Source organism: Misgurnus anguillicaudatus, chromosome 21, assembly GCF_027580225.2.
Source record: "Misgurnus anguillicaudatus chromosome 21, ASM2758022v2, whole genome shotgun sequence".
Taxonomy (NCBI): Eukaryota; Metazoa; Chordata; class Actinopteri; order Cypriniformes; family Cobitidae; genus Misgurnus; species Misgurnus anguillicaudatus.
In genome coordinates, this window is record NC_073357.2 from 40,222,225 (window position 1) to 40,240,775 (window position 18,551).

The window sequence follows — 18,551 nt, forward strand, 5'->3', positions numbered from 1 at the left end:
GGATGCCATCAAGTTCAAGTAACATCTTTGAACATACAGTTCTGTGCAAAAGTCTTAGGCCACCATGCCAGAATTAGATTTTTTGTTTCAGGAAACTGCCGGATCTCTTAAACCTATATAAAATTAAATCCTAATATATAATTTTAAAGAAATTATTCTTTTTACTTCATTATGCTCAAAAACACTCAAGATGTGTTTAGTGTTTAGTAGAGAAGTCACACTAAACAGTCCTGAAACAGATGCCTTTAGTCCTGAAAATGTATTTTTTTTTAATTTTTTGTACATAGTTCCTGCATTTTCTGTTTGGATCTTAATAAAATAAATAAAAAAATAAATATGGATGGACATTAAAACTTCTAAAACAACACGTCTAGTGGTGGTGGCCTAAGACTTTTGCACAGTACTGTATATGACCAAATAATTGAATACCTGTTTTAGGAAAGACTCCAGAGCTGTATAACTACTTTTTTTTAATTCTGCATTGATATGTCCACAAAGTTTGGACATAACCTCAAAGATAGACATGTAATGATCCATGAGACAGCTGCCGAACTGGTTTGAATGCTTTGCAAACAGTCTGAGACCAGCTGTCAAGAAGTAAAAAGACAGGGAATTAGTTAAAACTCATTGAAGAAAACATATATACATATATTTAAAGAGCTCAGATGCAAAAACTGCTAAGTGCGTCTGGCAAGATTTCTTGTTAATTAGCATTTTTTATTAGACCTTAATGGATTCTGCCATAAAACCAGTATTTCTAAATGGCCTGAGGGTGGGATAAAACGGATTTAATGCAAAAGTATTTGATGAATATATAGTGTGTGTCGAGAGCATTCAGGTACATCATTATCTCATTTTTGATGGAAGTGGCGTTTAGCTTTTATTTTTTGCATCTGAACGCTTTCTTTTTTTTTAAATGCTACTTACCAAAGATGACTGCATATCGTTTCAAGTCAGTCTAGAGATATAAGGGGGAAAAAAGAAAGTTTATCAGGATGAATAAACCCTAAAAGTGTGAAAATGTAAGTATTTAAACTGTAGATCAATGCACTTATTTAATCCAACCTGTGGACAGATGGCCTTCAGTGCATAATCAAAGATTTCTTTTGACATAACTGGGTCTGTTTAAATCAAAATGAATGGGATTATTATTATTATTATAATAACATGAATATATTAACGCGCACACACAAACAAACATTCACACACCTTCCTCCATAGATTTGGTGAAGTTCACCATCAGAGCTGTGATTCCTTTCAGACATCCAGCAACGATAGGAAGTTTTGGCTCCTTTGTAGTAGAAGTCATCTGAAAAACATACATTTCACATAGTTTACAGTTGTGTACAGGAGTACATGTCCATATGTAGAAAGGACACTTTTACCTGTCCCTTCAGTTCTCCCAGGTAGGCTTTGTAGAGTTTGTCTGAATTGTTGACCATCTCACTGGGGTGCACTTCACCCAACACTCCAAGAAGTTCATAAATGTAACCCAGCACTAACAGGAGCAAAATACAATTCAATGTTTTAATCATTCATATAGGAAACCACAATTAAAGGTTCATGTGTATTATAAAGGTTCATGAAAACAATAACAGAACTTGCCTGTATCTGGTATCTTGTTCTTCTGACTTAACTCGCCGTAAAACTTATTGAACATATCACCAACTCTGAAATCCTGTGCGATGCTGGAGTCTTTAGTAAGATACAGTATCTAAAGATATTTAAAAGGATATAAAATCAAATGATTATCACTGAGGTAAAGTGAAAGTACAATATTCAGGTAAAAGACTCACTTTGATCAGCAAATCTAAAGCAGGGCTTCTGGATTTCGCAGCTTTGTCCTTTGTGTAGACGACAAGACAAGTGTCCTAATCAAACAGAGAAAAAAACATATTTGTGTATGAGCCAAAAATAAAGTTGCAAAATCAGGCAACTTTCAACAAGAACTATGCTAATTTTCAGGGTACCTTAAGGTCAACAGCGTAGTTCTTTTCCCATCCTCGGACAATGCCTGACATTCTCTGTAGAAATGCTGCCAGAAAATTAAGAATGTCCACTCTCGCATCACGCAGCTGTAGACATCATCAATAGCTTTATAAATATTATATATATTAAAGTTTCTGATCATTGTTGAAATTGAGGTAAACATCTCCTACCGCTTCATCAGTAAGGGACTTTCGGAGAAAGCTAAGCAATCCCTCCTCCTTTGCAAAAAGCAAAGATGTCTGGAAGACTGACAGTTTGTACAGTGTTGTTAAATGAAAGTACATTTAAATATCAAACAAACACAATGATGAGTTTATATGCATGAATTATTCTTCATGTGATATTGTCAATTTGCACTTAAATTGTGTATGTCATTTTTGTGAGCATCCACCCAAGGCATCAATTAAAGGTGCAGTGTGTAAATTTTAGCGGCATCTAGTGGTGAGGTTGCGAATTGCAACCAAAGGCTCAGTCCACTGCTCACCTCTCGCTTTTGAAACACATAGAAAAGCTACGCTAGCCACAACCGGACAAACATGTCATCGCCGAAGACAACTTAGTAAAAAACTTTGTCCGTTAAGAGCTTCTGTAAAAACATGGCGGCACAAAATGGCGACTTCCATGTAAGAAGACCTCGGTGTATGTCGATAAAAACGTCTCATTCTAAGGTAATAAACACATAATGGTTCATTATGAAAGGTCATTATACACCCCTGATAATATAGTTTTGTATATTATTTTGCATTTCAGTCAAAAGATCCTTCTAAAAATTACACACTGCACCTTTAATGAGTTTATTTACATAGAAAATGGTAGCTCAGTTGATAAAGCATTGCGCTAGCAGTGCAAAACTCATAGGTTCGATCCTAGGAAATACACAAACTGATGCATTCTTATTAGGTCTGCATCCCAATTCACCTAACGTTACTATGCCCAAAATGTATACTGTTTATGTTATGGGAAAGTATGGACATTTGAGTGCATTAACAGGGATGGGACATACTAATCTAATTCTGACTACTATTTAGTATTGATAGTATTCGAATTGGGACACAGAGTAAGTCGCTTTAAAAGCGTCTATACCAAAATTTAACAAATCACATTGTCATTCTTCTGCAAGTGACCTACTAAGTTTGGTAACAAACATGCATACGTAAAAAGGTAATATATATATATATAGCACCAAAAGGGAGTAAGATCACATCATATAAAGTTTCTTACCCAGTTGGTTCTCATTCTTGGTGATCATACACTCCTGCCCCAAGTCTCCAATAATATCATGGCAGACGAGTGCTGCATTCCTAGTCTCTGTGTCTGACAGAAACGAATGAAGCTTCAGGAGATACCCCTGAATCCCCCCTACAGTGGCAGTGTCGGAAGACATACTTTGCTTTACTTTTGCTTAACTTACATCAGAAACGATGAATGTTTACACTCAACGAAAGTGAACTTGTAAGTGGGCGCCAAAACAAAGCAACACAAATACATGTGAGCGTATCTCACTTCCTGCTCGCTCACGTCACTCTGTAGAAAAATGCAGGTGACAAACGCCAGATGTCGCCGTTGTACACTCGATGCTTTACATTAATGCGGTGTCGCAAGAAACGACAAGCGTATGACATCACAGTACCTCGAGAACGATTAGATAGCATACTCCGCCGTGGGATTTCTTGCTCTCGCGGTATTTTGATGTCATCCTTGTGTCAGTTCAGTGTCAGTTCACATGAAGTCGAACTAGCCTGTGTTTGACTTCACGCTTAGCTGCGCAGACTGAGCAGCTTATGACATCATTGCACCGCCAGTTATTTCCATAATCTTACATATATAAATGATTAATACAGTAATACTTAAAAAAGTGTAATAAAAAAAATGTTCTCAGATGCTTTACATTACTAAAATAAGTAAGTTTTTAAATTAAAAAATAAAGACGAAATAAAGAAGAATATAAAAGCTAATACAATTAGCAATACCTCTAAAGTTAACTATTGTGCTTTACAGTCTAAAATATGCAGTATCTTACATGAGCAAATATGCAGAACAATTATTACAGAAACTAACAGAGGGTAGGCAAAATCTTATTTCTGTTTTATCTTTATTTATTTATTTATTTTTAGTTACATTTTATTTTTTATTTCAAAATGTCTTTTGTATTTGTGCATTTATGAGGGGTGTTTAAATAGTATGCATAATGGCCTAAATTAAAAAATATATATACATTTTATTTCCGGTTTTTGTCTCTCGCCATTAAAATTATATATATTTTTTAACATTTCTCACTAATATTATCCAAATTTATCTAGCAAAATGTATTTAGTATAAATTTTATAGCTGCGAATTTCACGTATTTTCTACAATTTAGAAGCAACATCCAAGACAACTGAGAACTCCGCCAAAACATAAAGTAACATTTATCAATATTTTATGAAAACACTGCGACATGCTTTCTTCCATACATGTAGATTCACTTTGATCACAATATTCACATTTGTAAACGAAACCTGAAACTAAAACCAGGATATGTGTGTTTGTGTGTGTTTAAGGTACCACCATGCTTTAAACATTTGACCAGAAATATATTAAATTTTTTATTTTTGCCATTGATACACACTAAAAGGCTGCATTACATTGACAATCAAGTCAAATAAATCTCTTTTGTGGTATCTTAAGGTCACATTTGTGTAATAATAAAGTCCTAATACAGACACACAATGTGACAATCTTCTTCTTCACAGTATCTTCTAATCATCATAGTGCCTCTTCAGTGCAAACCTCTAAGAAAAAAAATGAAAACAATTATTTAATCAAAATATTCTTCTGAAAGGTTTGGTAAGATTGCCAAGTAGCCTGAGGCGTAACGTACTCAAGTATTTTTACTTTAATCAAGTACATTTTTCAAGTGTCTGTACTTTATTAAAGTGTTTTTCATTGATTTTTACTACATTCTAAAGCATAATATCATATGTTTCACTCCACTACAAGTTTAATTTAATATTACATTAAAAGTAGGCTACTTAATTACTTTTTCACAAGTCTTTAAAAGTTTTACTTGAGTATTAATAAGAAAGTACTACATTTTAATGTACCCAAGTATCGAAGGAAAAAACAACTTATTAATCTAGTTGATTGAGTACAACATTATGCATCATTGTAAATGATTGCAAAAAAATTACAGACACTTGAGTAATGAGTACTTCACTACTTTACACCTCTGAAAAATAGATTATTGTTATTACCTTCCAAATTCTTTCTTGTTTCATGTGGACTGGCTTCTCCATTATTACTGTGTCATCACCAGATCCAGAAAAGTCCATTGGTGGCTCGTCATTAAAAAAGAAAATCCAAAGCTGCAGTTCAAGTATTTTTACTTTAATTAAGTACATTTTTCAAGTTTCTGTACTTTATCAAAGTTTTTTTTTACTACATTCTAAAGCATAATATCATATGTTTCACTCCACTACAAGTTTAATTTAATATTACATTAAAAGTAGGCTACTTAATTACTTTTTTCACAAGTATTTAAAAGTTTTACTTGAGTATTAATAAGAAAGTACAACATTTATAATGTACTTGAGTATCGAAGGTAAAAAAACAACTTATTAATCTAGTGGATTGAAAAGTACAACATTATGCATCAGAGTAAAATTAAAAAGTACAGATACTTGAGTAATAATGAGTAAAAATACTTCACAACTTTACACCTCTGGAAAATAGATTATTGTTTTTACCTCCAAAAATCTTTCTTGTTTCATGTGGACTGGCTTCTCGATTATTACTGTGTCATCACCAGATCCAGAATAGTCCACTGATGGCTAGTCATTAAAAAAGAAAATCCAAAGCTGCAGTTTTAAACTAGAAACAAAACAGCCTGATTTACACATTACCGAAAGTATCTTAGTAAGTTTAGGTAAAATGTATTTAGAGGTATAATATTATGTACAAATATTAAATATTGTAAAAAAATGTATGTTTTATTTTATATCACACTCACATCAGCTGCCATGAGCTGTCCATGAAAGATTTTCTATGGTAAAAATCAAGTTTTAATGTTGTTTATAAACCTAAAGACAGTATATATCTCTTAAAAATAAAGGTGCTTCACCATGCCATTGAAAAACCTTTTCTGAAGAACCTTTCTGTTACAGAGAATGTGAAAAATGCTCTTCGGATTATAAAAATGTATAAAAGAAATAGTTTTTTAAAAATATCTTTGACTACATTTTTTCTTTGATAACCCAAAAAAGGTTTTTCCGTGGCATCACTGTGAAGAACCTTTTAAGCACTTTTTTTAAAGTGTATGTGGTGTACTTGATATGCATTATAATACATATAATATTGCTAGATATGTTCAATTAATCTTACCCATGGGTTTATCTTGTTCTGACCAAAGGTTCCTTGTACAATGATGATAAAAAATAAAAGACTGACTGTGGTTCCTTTAAGCTTCATTGTTACAAACTGGAGAGCTAAAAGAGATATCTGCTTCTACCAAAGGTAAGGAAGTTACATACAGCAATAATATATACCCTTATTTTGAAAAACACATTTGCAAGTAATGTGCATGTGGCTGATAAGCAATTTGTTGCATAATATGTTGCAAAACCCTTTTTTTATCTAGAAAGGTTAAATAGAAGGCCCTTCCTTACAACATAAAACAAATCTAAAAGAAAACTTGACTAATCCTTAACCACTTTCTACTTTTTAACACTGCTAACAAATGATTATAAAATTATAAAAACTCTTTCATGCTGTTCATATCTCCTTTAGCTTCATTAGTATTCCTATTACAGATGCACTGATATATCGGCAATAATCAGGATCGGCCGATAAAAGCAATTTCTTAAACTATCGGCCGATAGTTTGAAAACAGCCGATAGTCATGCCTGACATATTATGTCAATCAAAAAAGAACAGGTAAATAATCCCACAGTTCTCTGCCCAGCATTAACAGTTAAATGGGGAAATAATGAAGGGATGATCTTCCAGCAGAACCCTATGTTTTCCCAGGTGGACTACTATTGGTCAGAGCAGACGCATCTTTCCTACAATAACTACAATATTTTTTTTGCTGGAAGTTTTTGATGTGCACTAAAAGTTTTGAGGTTATAACATGCAGATTATGACATTCTGAAAATTACTTTTAAAATGCCTTAGTATTATCTATCAATCACGTGACCTGTCTACATTAACATTAGTGTGATGCAAAGAGCTTGAATTAATCTATTTATTCCAAATACACCATTATTGCCTTTTCAATGTAAATACAGACATGCTGATGCTTGGAAATCTGCATCTGAGAGCTGCATTAAGAATTCTGTATTTGGTTCCAAAACGCAGTAAATCCATTTTGACTAATTTGTGCAAAAATGTGTTTTCTATACCAAGAAAGTGATGAGATGAAAACCACTATTTTCTGTTACAAACTTTCACATAGCATCTTTAGGTTATAATAACATAAAAAATTCAAATCCATAATTTGATTTTCAAAGATTTATTAAAAAACTGATTATTTTTTATTTTATTTGACTTTGCATAAAATAATGGTACGTTTTTCATAAGATTCCCCTGTGTTAGCATTAGAGAAGCTTGATGCGGTCGTGTGAGAACATACAATAGCCAGCCATAAATTATTAGATTTTGATGGCTTAAGTTTCTTCCCTGCCACAGAAAACCACCACATGCCATGAAAAGTATTATTTTGTTTTTGTTTGTTTGTTGATCACGAAGTACAAAGTAGATAAGGAAAACCAGGATTGTGTATTGTTTACAGTGCGTGGAATGCTGCGCTGTGATTTGTTTAGCAGATTTATTGCATTCTGCAGAGAAGGAAGAGTGGCATTTGTCACGGTTTGGGAAAAAAGGGAGAAAAGATGACAAAATAACACGGTGGATATTAGATTTTGGTGGTAACTGTTTGGCATTTATCGCGTTTTGGAACCAAACTCTTCATTTGTTCTTGATAGAAGTGCCGATAATCCTACTTGATAGTACAATGGAATGCAATCCACAACAGCAGTTGAGAATCTGGGATTCATTGTCCAATTCAAAAATTCAATCCGTGATATGAAACTTAACAGTCTGTCTTTGCAGTTCATAGTTTTTTAAATATCATGAGTCTGTTTATCAATTTTTGATTTTAAGTGCTCCTTGTAAGCCAAAATGTCCCCATTCCATTTGGTGATGGTCTGCTTCTCACACACCCAAATTTCCCGAGCGACCTAAAATTGGAGAGAAATAAAAATATGCATTAACAAAAATGTTCATATACTAAAATTGCAAGACCTCACCCATTATTGCACTTATGCTATAAGTCATACCTGCTGAATGAGTCTGAAGTCATGGCTAACCAACATCATTCCACCTTCAAACTCATTGATGGCCTCAGCCAGAGCATCAATTGTCTCAATGTCCAAGTGATTAGTCGGCTCATCCAGAAACAGCATGTGGGGATTTTGCCACGCAAGCCAGGCGAAACACACCCGACACTTCTGTCCATCTGACAAGTTCCTGATGGGACTGACCTTTAAAAGGAAAGTACATAAGAAAATCTTTAGTGAGAGGTGAATAATAGTTCCTGTTTCATACAGTATCATTTTCAGGTGCTATTGTCTAGCGCAGTGGTTCTCAAACTAGGGGACAGAAGATTGTGTCATTTTATGACATTTTATGAAATAAATTTATTTACAGGGTTCCCACACCTTGGTTAACTTCAAATTTAAGGACCTTTCAAGGACTTTCCAGGTCCAGTACCCTCAAATTCAGGGACTAAATGTAGGGACACATTTCAAGTGAGAGCAAGGTTATTGTAGCTGTTTCTCAATGTCAAGGATACGTCCTTGGCAGGACTAGTCCTTACAAGTCACTTCCTTCAGAGGCTAGGCGAGGCTCCTTTTAAGCATTCGGAGAACACGTTAAATGGAACAGGCTAACAAGTGCACGTCATTACGTCATTGCGTGATTGAAGGGGTGTGCTTTCGGTGCTGCGCGCATAGGATTGTGGGTGATTTCAGCGCGTAAAGTGCGCGAAGGATACAAATATGCATCCTTTCCTGAATATGGGATATTTCTCGAACGAAGGACTCAGTCCTTGGCTGAAATTTCGAGGATCCTCGACATTGGAACAGTCCTTCGACGGACGTCGATGATGTAGCATCCTCAAAATTCTAGCTTCCGAGGATCCTTCCTTGACATTGAGAACGGCTATTGTGTTACCTTTGGGGACTGTCACGGTTGATCCGTTTCATGTCTTGTTTCTGTTCTGATTGTCATCACCTGGACTCTTGTTAATTAATTACCTGCCTCATCACACCTGTGTATCGTTAGTCTGTTTGTATATATACCCCTGCCTGTTGTATGTGCACTTGCCGGATCATTGTCGTTTCTACAATGTCTGTTCCAGTTAACATTTATATGTTCCTGTGTTTTACGTACCTGCCATGTTTTGATTCATGTTTTATTTCTAGTTTGTTTATTAAATGTTATTTATTCACACAAACTCTGCACTTGCGTCCTCACTTCCTCACTCCTGCATCCCAGTCATGACAGGGACACCTTCAAGGGTAATGTGTAAATCAAATTTAACCAATGGTGAGGTTTAACAACAAAGACAGAGTAACATGGAAGCCAGAAAGTATATCTGAAATATTGCCAAAGACGGCGTTACAGGGACGAAGAAAGTATGGCAAGGGAGATGCAGCACCTTGTTCCCTTCTCAGAGAACAACAGTTACATACAAAAAAGCATTTTGGTATGAATCAACATTCACATACATAAGATATAAGCATTTAAAGTTAACAGTTAAGCACGTGTGCCTAAAAAGTCTAGAATGTTTATAATATTATCCTACACTACACAGGGAATAATATGGATTTTTTTCCCCAGAAAACTTCTTGCATAAAATAGATTCAAGCACTTTCAATGACCTGTATCTATGTATGTATATTTTCAAAAACTTGTATATTGTATATTGAATGCTGTGTAATTTAAGCTCATAAAATAAGGCTACTAACCAACAGCGCTAAATTGTATAATTGAATATGTTTTGTTTCATTTAAATTTTAAGTTTTACAATGTTTTATTTCATTTTCTTTCAGAAGGTATGCACCGTGCACAAGAGGGGACGCACGCCGAAAATTTTTGAGAAGCACTGGTCTAGCATTCATAATAGTTGTTATCACCCATGCACATAAAAGACACCCAATATACCTGCTGCTTGCCCGTCAGGCCATAACGTCCAATGATTTTCCTCATCTCCTCTTTCTCTTTGATCTCCGGAAAACACTTCATCATGTACTCCAGAGGAGATAGATCCAGCTCTAGTTGCTCAGTCAAATGCTGCAGGATGAATGCATGCAAAAAACGTACAAAAATCAAAACCAGTACAGTACTTCAAACCAGTCCTACTTCAATTATTATGTAGAAATCATATAAATATTGAGATATATAGGCTTTGTTTATATCTTAAAGTTGTAACAGAGTGAGAAAAACAAAAAGCAGATCTTTAATTGTTAAGAAAATTACTAAAACAACACAAATTTTAACCTACTGTACTAAGACTGGAAGTATGGACTGATATAATCTGCATAGTTAATCATGCCAAGTCTATACCTGGTGATACCTGCCGATTTTAACATGTGAGTGCTTTCTTATCATTCCGTCTGTGGGAAGAAGCTATAAGAGAGGGAAACATAAGCCTACTAATTCATATCTACAGTAAATCCTAATAATATGAGTTTTAAAGATAACTGTGAAATTAAGCAATTATTATATTTTTTTGACCTCTCCCATCAGTAGCTTGAGAAGTGTGGACTTCCCTGCTCCATTGGGACCCACAAGTGCCACTCGTGTGTCCAAATCAATTCCAAACTCCAAGTTTTTATAAATTAAATGCTGCAAAAGTAAAACAAAAGTAAAACACATTACTTAAATTGTAATAACAAGGAAGTAAATAATGATTTACTACATTTAATTTGAATAGTCTTAAAGAGGTATTGGTCAGAGACGAGAGCAAACAACACAAGTAAATGCATTTAAATGTTAACAAATATTCTCTACTCAAACCAATACTGTTTAAATGTTACTAAAGTAACAGCAGACCTACAGTGTCAGTGGAGTATCTGAAGCTGACATTTTGCACCATGATGACAGGAGGGGGGATGTTGCCACAAGGAGGAAAATAAAAGGACAAGGTCTGAAAGAAGAAGATGCAGTTAAACTGTTACTGAATGCACAAAGTTTTCTTTAAATTCAGGATCACTTTCAACCCAAGACTTAAGCTTTGTTTATAGTCACGATCAAACTCAACACAAATGTAACATGAGAGAGTGTTGTTACTACTTTACAAATGTCTGCTGTATAAAGCTAGCAACTTTGATGAAATAACAAACCCTAAAAAGTTGTAAAAATTTGCCTATCAGAATCAAGTTTTTCAGAGAGCTCTAAAAATTGTATACAGATAGATAGTAAAAGGTTGCAAAAGAAGTTTCTTTATTTTTCTTTAATGTAGAAACAAACTGGATGCTCCATCAATAAATAAAACCTGAGTGACCTAAAATAAGATCTGAATAATCTGTGTACATTATTTTTTTAAATAGTTCATTTCATTACTTTAAATTATTTTCACTATTCATTTAATCGCCTTAATCGAGGTATTGGACAACTGACGTGAATAAGCATTATTAAATGTATTGCTTAATGCTGTAAACAGACCTTGAGCAACTCATGTTGGCTAATCACTACTCTTAGGTGTGTGTGTTTGGTTGTGTTACAAACCTTGTCATTTACCACCCGGGCTGTAAGGCCAGAGGCTACCATTTTCTGTAGGGTTTTTTCTTTGCTCTGAGCCTGGCGAGCTAGCTTTGCCGAGCCATGACCAAAACGGGCGATATAATTCTATACAGGACGGAGAACATGTAATATCATTTTTACAATGACATTCCAATGGTTAATACTAGGCCTACTGTACCGCAATGCAATGCAATGCAATGCAATAAAAGATGCCTTTCCAAAATGAAGATGAAAAAATAAAAAAAGACGGATAAAAAACGGATCTTACAATGAAGAGAAAGCCAAAGTGCTGTTTAAATGGAGCAGTAAGGGCACATGTTGTGATGTTTTACCTTCATGTGAGCTATTTGATCCTGCTCCCAGTTGTACCGCTTCATCTGGTTTTCCTCCAGCTCCTCTCTGGTCTTCACATATTGATCATAGTTGCCCTAAAAACAAGCCATTCATGGGACAGCACAAACATTAAAACTTCACATGCTCTTTGCCATTTTGTTTCTGCTAACATAGACTATTTCTCAAATGCTTTAGCACACTTACTTATTCTTTATTTATATTTGTATCCACATTTATCATAAAATTATTTCAAATGCACTTAAAATAAATAAAAAATATGTTGTTTTTTATCATATTCAGACTAGTCAACCTTTCACTCTAAAAAAACAAACGGTGCTATATAGAACCAAAACTGTTGCTTTGGATCGTAATCATAGAAGAACCGTTTTTAGTGCCATATAGCACCAGTGAAGCACCTGTGCAGAACCACATCGGGGCCACATAGAACCACTATAGCACCAAATATGGTTCTACATAGCACTATTTGGTTCCACACAGGTGCTCCACCGGTGCCACAGGGCACCAAAAACGGCTCTTCCATGATTACGAGCAAAGAACCACTTTTGGTGCTATATAGCACCGTTTGTTTTTAGAGTGTAGTGTTTGCAGTAATGTAATGTTGGCATTATATTAATCAGCTTGCGGTCTCACCTTCCGTTATTTTTTAACTATATTGATGGACTTTAAAATTATGGGCTTTTTTATTATTCAAAGTCATCCATTACAAAAACACGTTTTAAATCCAATTGTAGTTTTAAGTAAAAAAAAATGAATGCACTCTAAAAAAATTCTAAAAATAGGGTCAAAAAGGGACTGACCTACCCCATTGGGTTGTAATTAAACCTATGCTGGGTAGTTTTTAACCTATTGTTGGTTCAAATATAAGCATTTTCTGGTTTATTTAATGAGTTCCACAAAAATAATTTTTAAACATGTAAGCATTCAGCTTCAGATAATTTTTTTTTAAGATGTTCATGAGAAACATTCCAGTAAAGTGTTCTAACTATTAAATAGTATTGTATGTGATAAGTGAACAGTTAATTTGAACTAATAAATCAGACTCAGGACCGGCATGGGTACATTAATTAGCAGCATAATTATCACATTTCAGCCCATTCAAGGTTTGATAATGCAGCACGGAAGAGCCGCATGATAACGCCTGTTATTAAGAGAGTTACAAAAAGACTAAACTTTTGTCTGGTAATAAGAGGAAGAAAAAGCATTGTGGTAAAGAAACCTGCTTAAAGAACACAATACTATTAGCTTTGATTTCCTTTCCATCAGTTTGCATACAAATATACAGTATGCATATACAGCTTCCAAAAATATGAATAGAGCTTCATTCGTCCAGTTCTCTGAGATGCACTGTATATTTTCTAATGTACTCAAAAGAAGCTCTGCACTTTAAAAAACAAGTCCGCTAATTTTTCAATGTCCTGCTTCTGTACTCACAGTGTAGTATTTGAGCTTCCTCTGATGAAGATGAATGATGTTAGTGCACACACCATTGAGAAAGTCTTGAGAATGTGAGATGAGCACAAGGATACGCTTGAAGCTGAACAAAATTACATGAATGAATAATATATATATTTTCTTTAAATATAAATTGATATAAATATATATACGTATTTTAGACCTTTCAATGTGTTTTACTTTCTGTGCATGTTGATTAAAATAAAATCTTATTTGGTTATTGGATCCTCCGTAGAGACAAACTTTAATAAACTGTGAAACCAATGCTCACGACTTAAGTTCCTCTTCCAGCCACACACAGGCATCTAGATCCAGGTGGTTAGTAGGTTCGTCTAACAGCAGCATGAAGGGTTTTATGAACAAGGCCCTGAAATACAGAAATTAAAGAAAAAATGTGAGGATGTATCAAATGTGTTATGATTTAGGACATATTGGTGAACTATAACTTTGAACAGAAAAAATGCTTTGTGGAAATTTATTTAATGCCATTCTTTTGAGTAACTATAAAAAATAAATAATGATTGTGATTTGGCAAATCAAAATCAATTTGATTTCAGGTAATCTAAAAACCGTGCCCCATGTGGTAGTCTCAGCCTCAGACGCCAAGGCCACGGACCGTGTATTGAATGTCTGATGCATACGGCACACTTAACTGGAAACACTTCAGCAGATTTCGAAGTCATCCGCTGATTGGTTAAATTATACAGGATTTCTGGTAGATGTGTGTCGCAATCTTTAACGGTCCGCCGGGAAACAACACAAAGCCGTCTGTTTGAAGAAAAAAGCTTTCATGTTTACATCAGTGACAATCACGATCAAATCATCAAGATCAACTGGTATGCATGGTTTTTAACGTTTTTGCTATTGCTGTTATAAACTTTAACGTTTGTTATAAACGTTTGTGAATAATGGTTGCACCGGTCTGTTATTGTGGCGAGCGACATCTCCAAGCCCCTAAACATGATGTGGCACAAAGCAAAATGTGATTGGTTACTTTACGTGTCAGTCATGGCCTCTTGGGCGGTCCTTGGCCATTCAAAGCTGCCAAGGTTCCCAGACCTTAAGTAGGGAGGTTTGGCTACATGAGACTACCCATGTGGTAACATCTACAGTAAACAAATTGTTTTTGTGTGATCAAACAGCCCAGTCTCACGAAATTACTTACCTAATAGTCACATACATTTTTGATAATTTTTCGTGATACTGTCACAAATTTCCGTGTTTTTTCGTGACTGTATCACGAATTTCTGAATTTCAGAAAAAGTAGTACTTAAAGTGACATCCTAACGCAAACACCAAATCTAACCCTAAACCGAAGCGACAATAGTTTAAAAATAGGAAAAAGCAGTTGAGTAACCAATACGTGACAATGACACGTAAACAGAAATTTGTGATACGGTCACGCAAAAACATGGAAATTCATGAAAGTATCGCGAAAAATAATAAAAAATGTATGTGACTATAGGTACGTCATTTCGTGAGACTGAAATTACGTACCTATAGAAAAATCTTCTCAATGTAACAACTGTACAGATTTACTATTTAATAGTATGGTTTTGTCTCAAACATGAACTAATAGATTAGAAAATAGATTAAGATTATGAAGTTATGATTAAGACTACTGATTAAGTAACCTGTATATTTCTGCTAAATTGAAATAAACTTTAACAGAACAAAAGAATAAAGTGCAAAACTACACAAATTTAGTGGGGTGGGGCCATTTTATGGTAAGTGACTTCCTGTAGGATGCTTTGCACTTTCACATAGTATTTGTTATCAGCTAGATAAAGGCATCCTACAGATGCACAAAGCATAACAGGTAATTTTGTGACTTTGAAAAAGGTGGATACATGAAGAGAATTCTCTGTTTTGACATTAAAACTAATAATGACCATTATACCTGGCAAGGGACACACGCATCCTCCAGCCTCCACTGAAATCTTTAAGCTTTTTCTGCTGCATGGCAGGGGTAAAACCCAAGCCATAGAGGATTCGTGAAGCTCTAACTTCAGCTTTGTCTGCGTCCAACTCCTCCAAACGTTCATAAATCTCCATCAGCTTCTCACACTCTGCTACAATTAGGTGAAAAACGGCATATCATACTGTTATCATAACAGATTGTCCATTTGTCATAATTTTTTATTATAATTAAGCATATATTTACAAATGAAATGTTTGCGTGTGCTGAACTTACAGTCCTCATGAGCCAATCTCTCAGCTTCCTTCTCCAGTTTTATCCTCTCTTCATCAACCTCCATGACACATTGCAGTGCTGTCTTCTCACTGGGGGTCATCTCACGTGTCAGGTGGTAGATGTCTATGTGTTCTGGGATGGGAACTTCTCTGTGCCCAATGGCAGACAGGAGCATTGACTTACCTACAAAAAGTATTAAGTAAACTCACCTACAGATATCCATAAAATGTATATTGTTTGTTTGCCCACAAAACTAACACTTTCAGTGTATTTAAATGTTATGCTAACATTAGCGTTTCAGACATTGTGGCAATAACACAGTATTAACTTTTAGACACGTGTAAATTGGGGTAGTTGTAGACTAGTGGTTTGAGTGTCAGGCTTGTAACCCGAGAGTTGCCAGTTTATGACTGGTGGGGTGCAACTGTCTGTGCAACTTAAGCAAGGCACCTTAACCCCAATAGCTCCCCGGGTGCTACAGTGCCCACATTGCCAAATACGTCACTTTCACTTTCAAATCATCCTAACTGGCACTCTGAGCTTGAGAAATACTGTAGCTTAAAGTCGCCATGAAACGGAAGTAGCGATTGCCTTATTTTCCCCGTGATGACGTATATCCGAATGAAATGGCTTCTGGAATTAAATAAGGCAGGGCTGGATTTTAATTTGTCCATCGAGATCTGATTGGATCGTTTGAAGTTGGGTTGTGTTGCTAATTGCTAATCGCTGCGATCTTCTCCCGGACCCCGCCCACCTGCCATACATTATGAAAGGAAGTGAAGAGAGATCGTTTTGAGGAGGGGAGGAGATTTGCATTTTTGATTAAAGATTATGAACACACACAAATTTTTAAAAAATAATGAAGCTCACAGATAATTAATTTGTTAATAATACCACAATATTAATATTTTTTTTTATAGTTTTTCATTTCAAATTCATTGCGACTTTAAGAAGAGTGATGGAGGTCACCGGGGTTACTTATGTTCCATACCTGTGCCATTGAGACCAATGAGACCATAACGTCGGCCAGAGTTGAGCTCAAGGCTGGTGTCACTCAGTAACTCTTGGCCATGGAAGGTCAATGAAAGACTGCTTATATGTACATCAGTGCTGTTGGGGTGCGAAGCCAAAACTCCTGTCACTGCCCGTGCCTCCATCTTGCGCAGCTCAAACTCATCCAGCTCTTTAGCCAAAGCAGCAACATCTAAAAGAAAAAGTGAAAGAAGAAACAGAAGATGCACAATTTGGACATTTAGTTAATGGATATTTTAAATAAGAGGAAAAATCTTAAAATTAAACAGATACAAACAGTGCCTAATGTAACTGTGAAGTGAACTTGATGATGCATAAAAAGGGGGTCATTTTTAAATGCTATAAGGTTGTTTAAATATAATTCCCTTTGAATTCCACCATTTCAAAAATTCTAACCAGTTTGAGGTGGAACTTCATTCCTCCTCGAAATTCACTCCCTGAACTTCGCAACCCAACCATTGATTTAAATTTTTCAAATCCTAGTTTTTTCACCAGTCTTTCTGGGTATTGTCAAAGTGACATCATTGCTTTTATAGTAATGAGTTGCAACCATATAAACACACCTCCATTTGCATCTTCATCAGTTACAGCGCCATTAACTTGGCCATCTGTTTGCTCTTCTTCATCATTCACCTCTTCATGCTTCTTCACACGCTGTCGAGCTTTGGCAGCCTCCTTTTTCTTTGCAGCTTTCTTCTTAGCAAGCTCTGAAGGCATGGCTGCAGAGGACAGCGATCTGTGATGTTGAAAGGAACAGATATTAAAAGTGTTATCAACGGTAAAAGTTTTATCAAGCTAACCACAAATGTGGTTTACATCAAAGATCCTCGAACAATAAATATCAAGCAGTTTTTAACTAAACTTAAATCTATACTTAAGCAGAAATGAAAGATGTGACTTACAAACAGTAATACACATTGCATTGGTGAGTGAACCTTTTGTTTGTCACAATTTTGAACTTTTTTTTTGTTATGTAAAATCATAAAAGCTCATATATTGTAAAGCATCAATGTTCCATCAGGCTTTCCCATAATTACGTAACAGACAGTTACCATATATTCTGTATATAACTGTAGTTTAACTATTCATACACTGCTGTCAATTTTAGACAAGATAAGCTAACTACTAAAAGAACAACTTGTACCCCAGAGCGCTTTTCGTGGAAACAAAGCGGCATCTATGCGTTACATTCATATAAACATCATATAAACACCCTCACATTGTTGTGCTGCTAATTTCGCTCCCTCATAACAGATCACCAGCACAGGGCCTTGCTAGCTTATTATAGCAACATTTTATTCACAGCTGTATAGAGTTCGTCATTACCTAACGATGTGGATTTTTTCAGCTGTAAGTTATCTAGTCAGGGGTATATTCATGTACAGTCGTGTATGGTTTAGTTTAGTTCGCGTCAGGTAAGGATTACACATGGCTTCGGTTTACAATGTAACGTTAATGACAGCAGGAGGCGCCCCCACATAAACCAACAAGCTTTAATACGTACTGTATACGCAGAATATCGCTTCAATAACATTGTATGTACGTGTCATGTATAACTTGAACGTTAGAATAAAACAATAACTAGTTTCAGGTTAATTAAATAGATTAAATTAAACGGACATACCTTTTATGGAGCTAAGCGCTGTTTACTGGCACGCGCCCGGACAGCAGCGGCTCGCGCACACAGCCGAAACCGTATTTGGTCAACAGTGTGTTTGATTTCCGCCTGCTGGTGAGCACGAGCAGA

General features: G+C 35.4%; 2 protein-coding genes across 3 annotated transcripts in view; both read right to left on the minus strand.

Moving 5' to 3' along the window:
• prkdc (protein kinase, DNA-activated, catalytic subunit) overlaps positions 1–3,519 on the minus strand; it is a 39,980-nt gene extending 36,461 nt beyond the window's left edge. Inside the window, exons 1-10 of the mRNA XM_073859180.1 lie at positions 3,211–3,519; positions 2,160–2,236; positions 1,971–2,075; positions 1,797–1,871; positions 1,606–1,714; positions 1,386–1,498; positions 1,210–1,309; positions 1,066–1,121; positions 928–958; positions 430–587 (exon numbers count right to left, since the gene is read on the minus strand). Coding sequence (XP_073715281.1) covers positions 430–587; positions 928–958; positions 1,066–1,121; positions 1,210–1,309; positions 1,386–1,498; positions 1,606–1,714; positions 1,797–1,871; positions 1,971–2,075; positions 2,160–2,236; positions 3,211–3,373 — 987 coding nt within the window. The 5' untranslated portion in view covers positions 3,374–3,519. The remainder of the gene's footprint in view (positions 1–429; positions 588–927; positions 959–1,065; positions 1,122–1,209; positions 1,310–1,385; positions 1,499–1,605; positions 1,715–1,796; positions 1,872–1,970; positions 2,076–2,159; positions 2,237–3,210) is intronic.
• A 3,677-nt stretch (positions 3,520–7,196) lies between these two features.
• Positions 7,197–18,545, minus strand: abcf2b (ATP-binding cassette, sub-family F (GCN20), member 2b). Of its 2 annotated transcripts, XM_055207416.2 has the most exons (15): positions 18,430–18,520; positions 17,368–17,542; positions 16,764–16,976; positions 15,773–15,955; positions 15,479–15,650; positions 13,850–13,945; positions 13,558–13,660; positions 12,105–12,200; positions 11,758–11,877; positions 11,087–11,176; positions 10,765–10,875; positions 10,594–10,656; positions 10,192–10,320; positions 8,304–8,507; positions 7,197–8,204 (listed from the first exon to the last, which is right to left on the minus strand). In XM_055207416.2, exons 2-15 carry the CDS (start codon positions 17,519–17,521, stop codon positions 8,088–8,090), a joined length of 1,851 nt encoding a protein of 616 aa, XP_055063391.2. In that variant the 5' UTR covers positions 17,522–17,542; positions 18,430–18,520; the 3' UTR covers positions 7,197–8,087. The 2 variants fall into 2 exon arrangements, with proteins under 2 accessions (XP_055063391.2, XP_055063401.2); XM_055207426.2 differs by lacking the exon at positions 11,087–11,176 and having other exon boundaries at positions 17,368–17,540; positions 18,429–18,545.
• Positions 18,546–18,551: the final 6 nt, after the last annotated feature.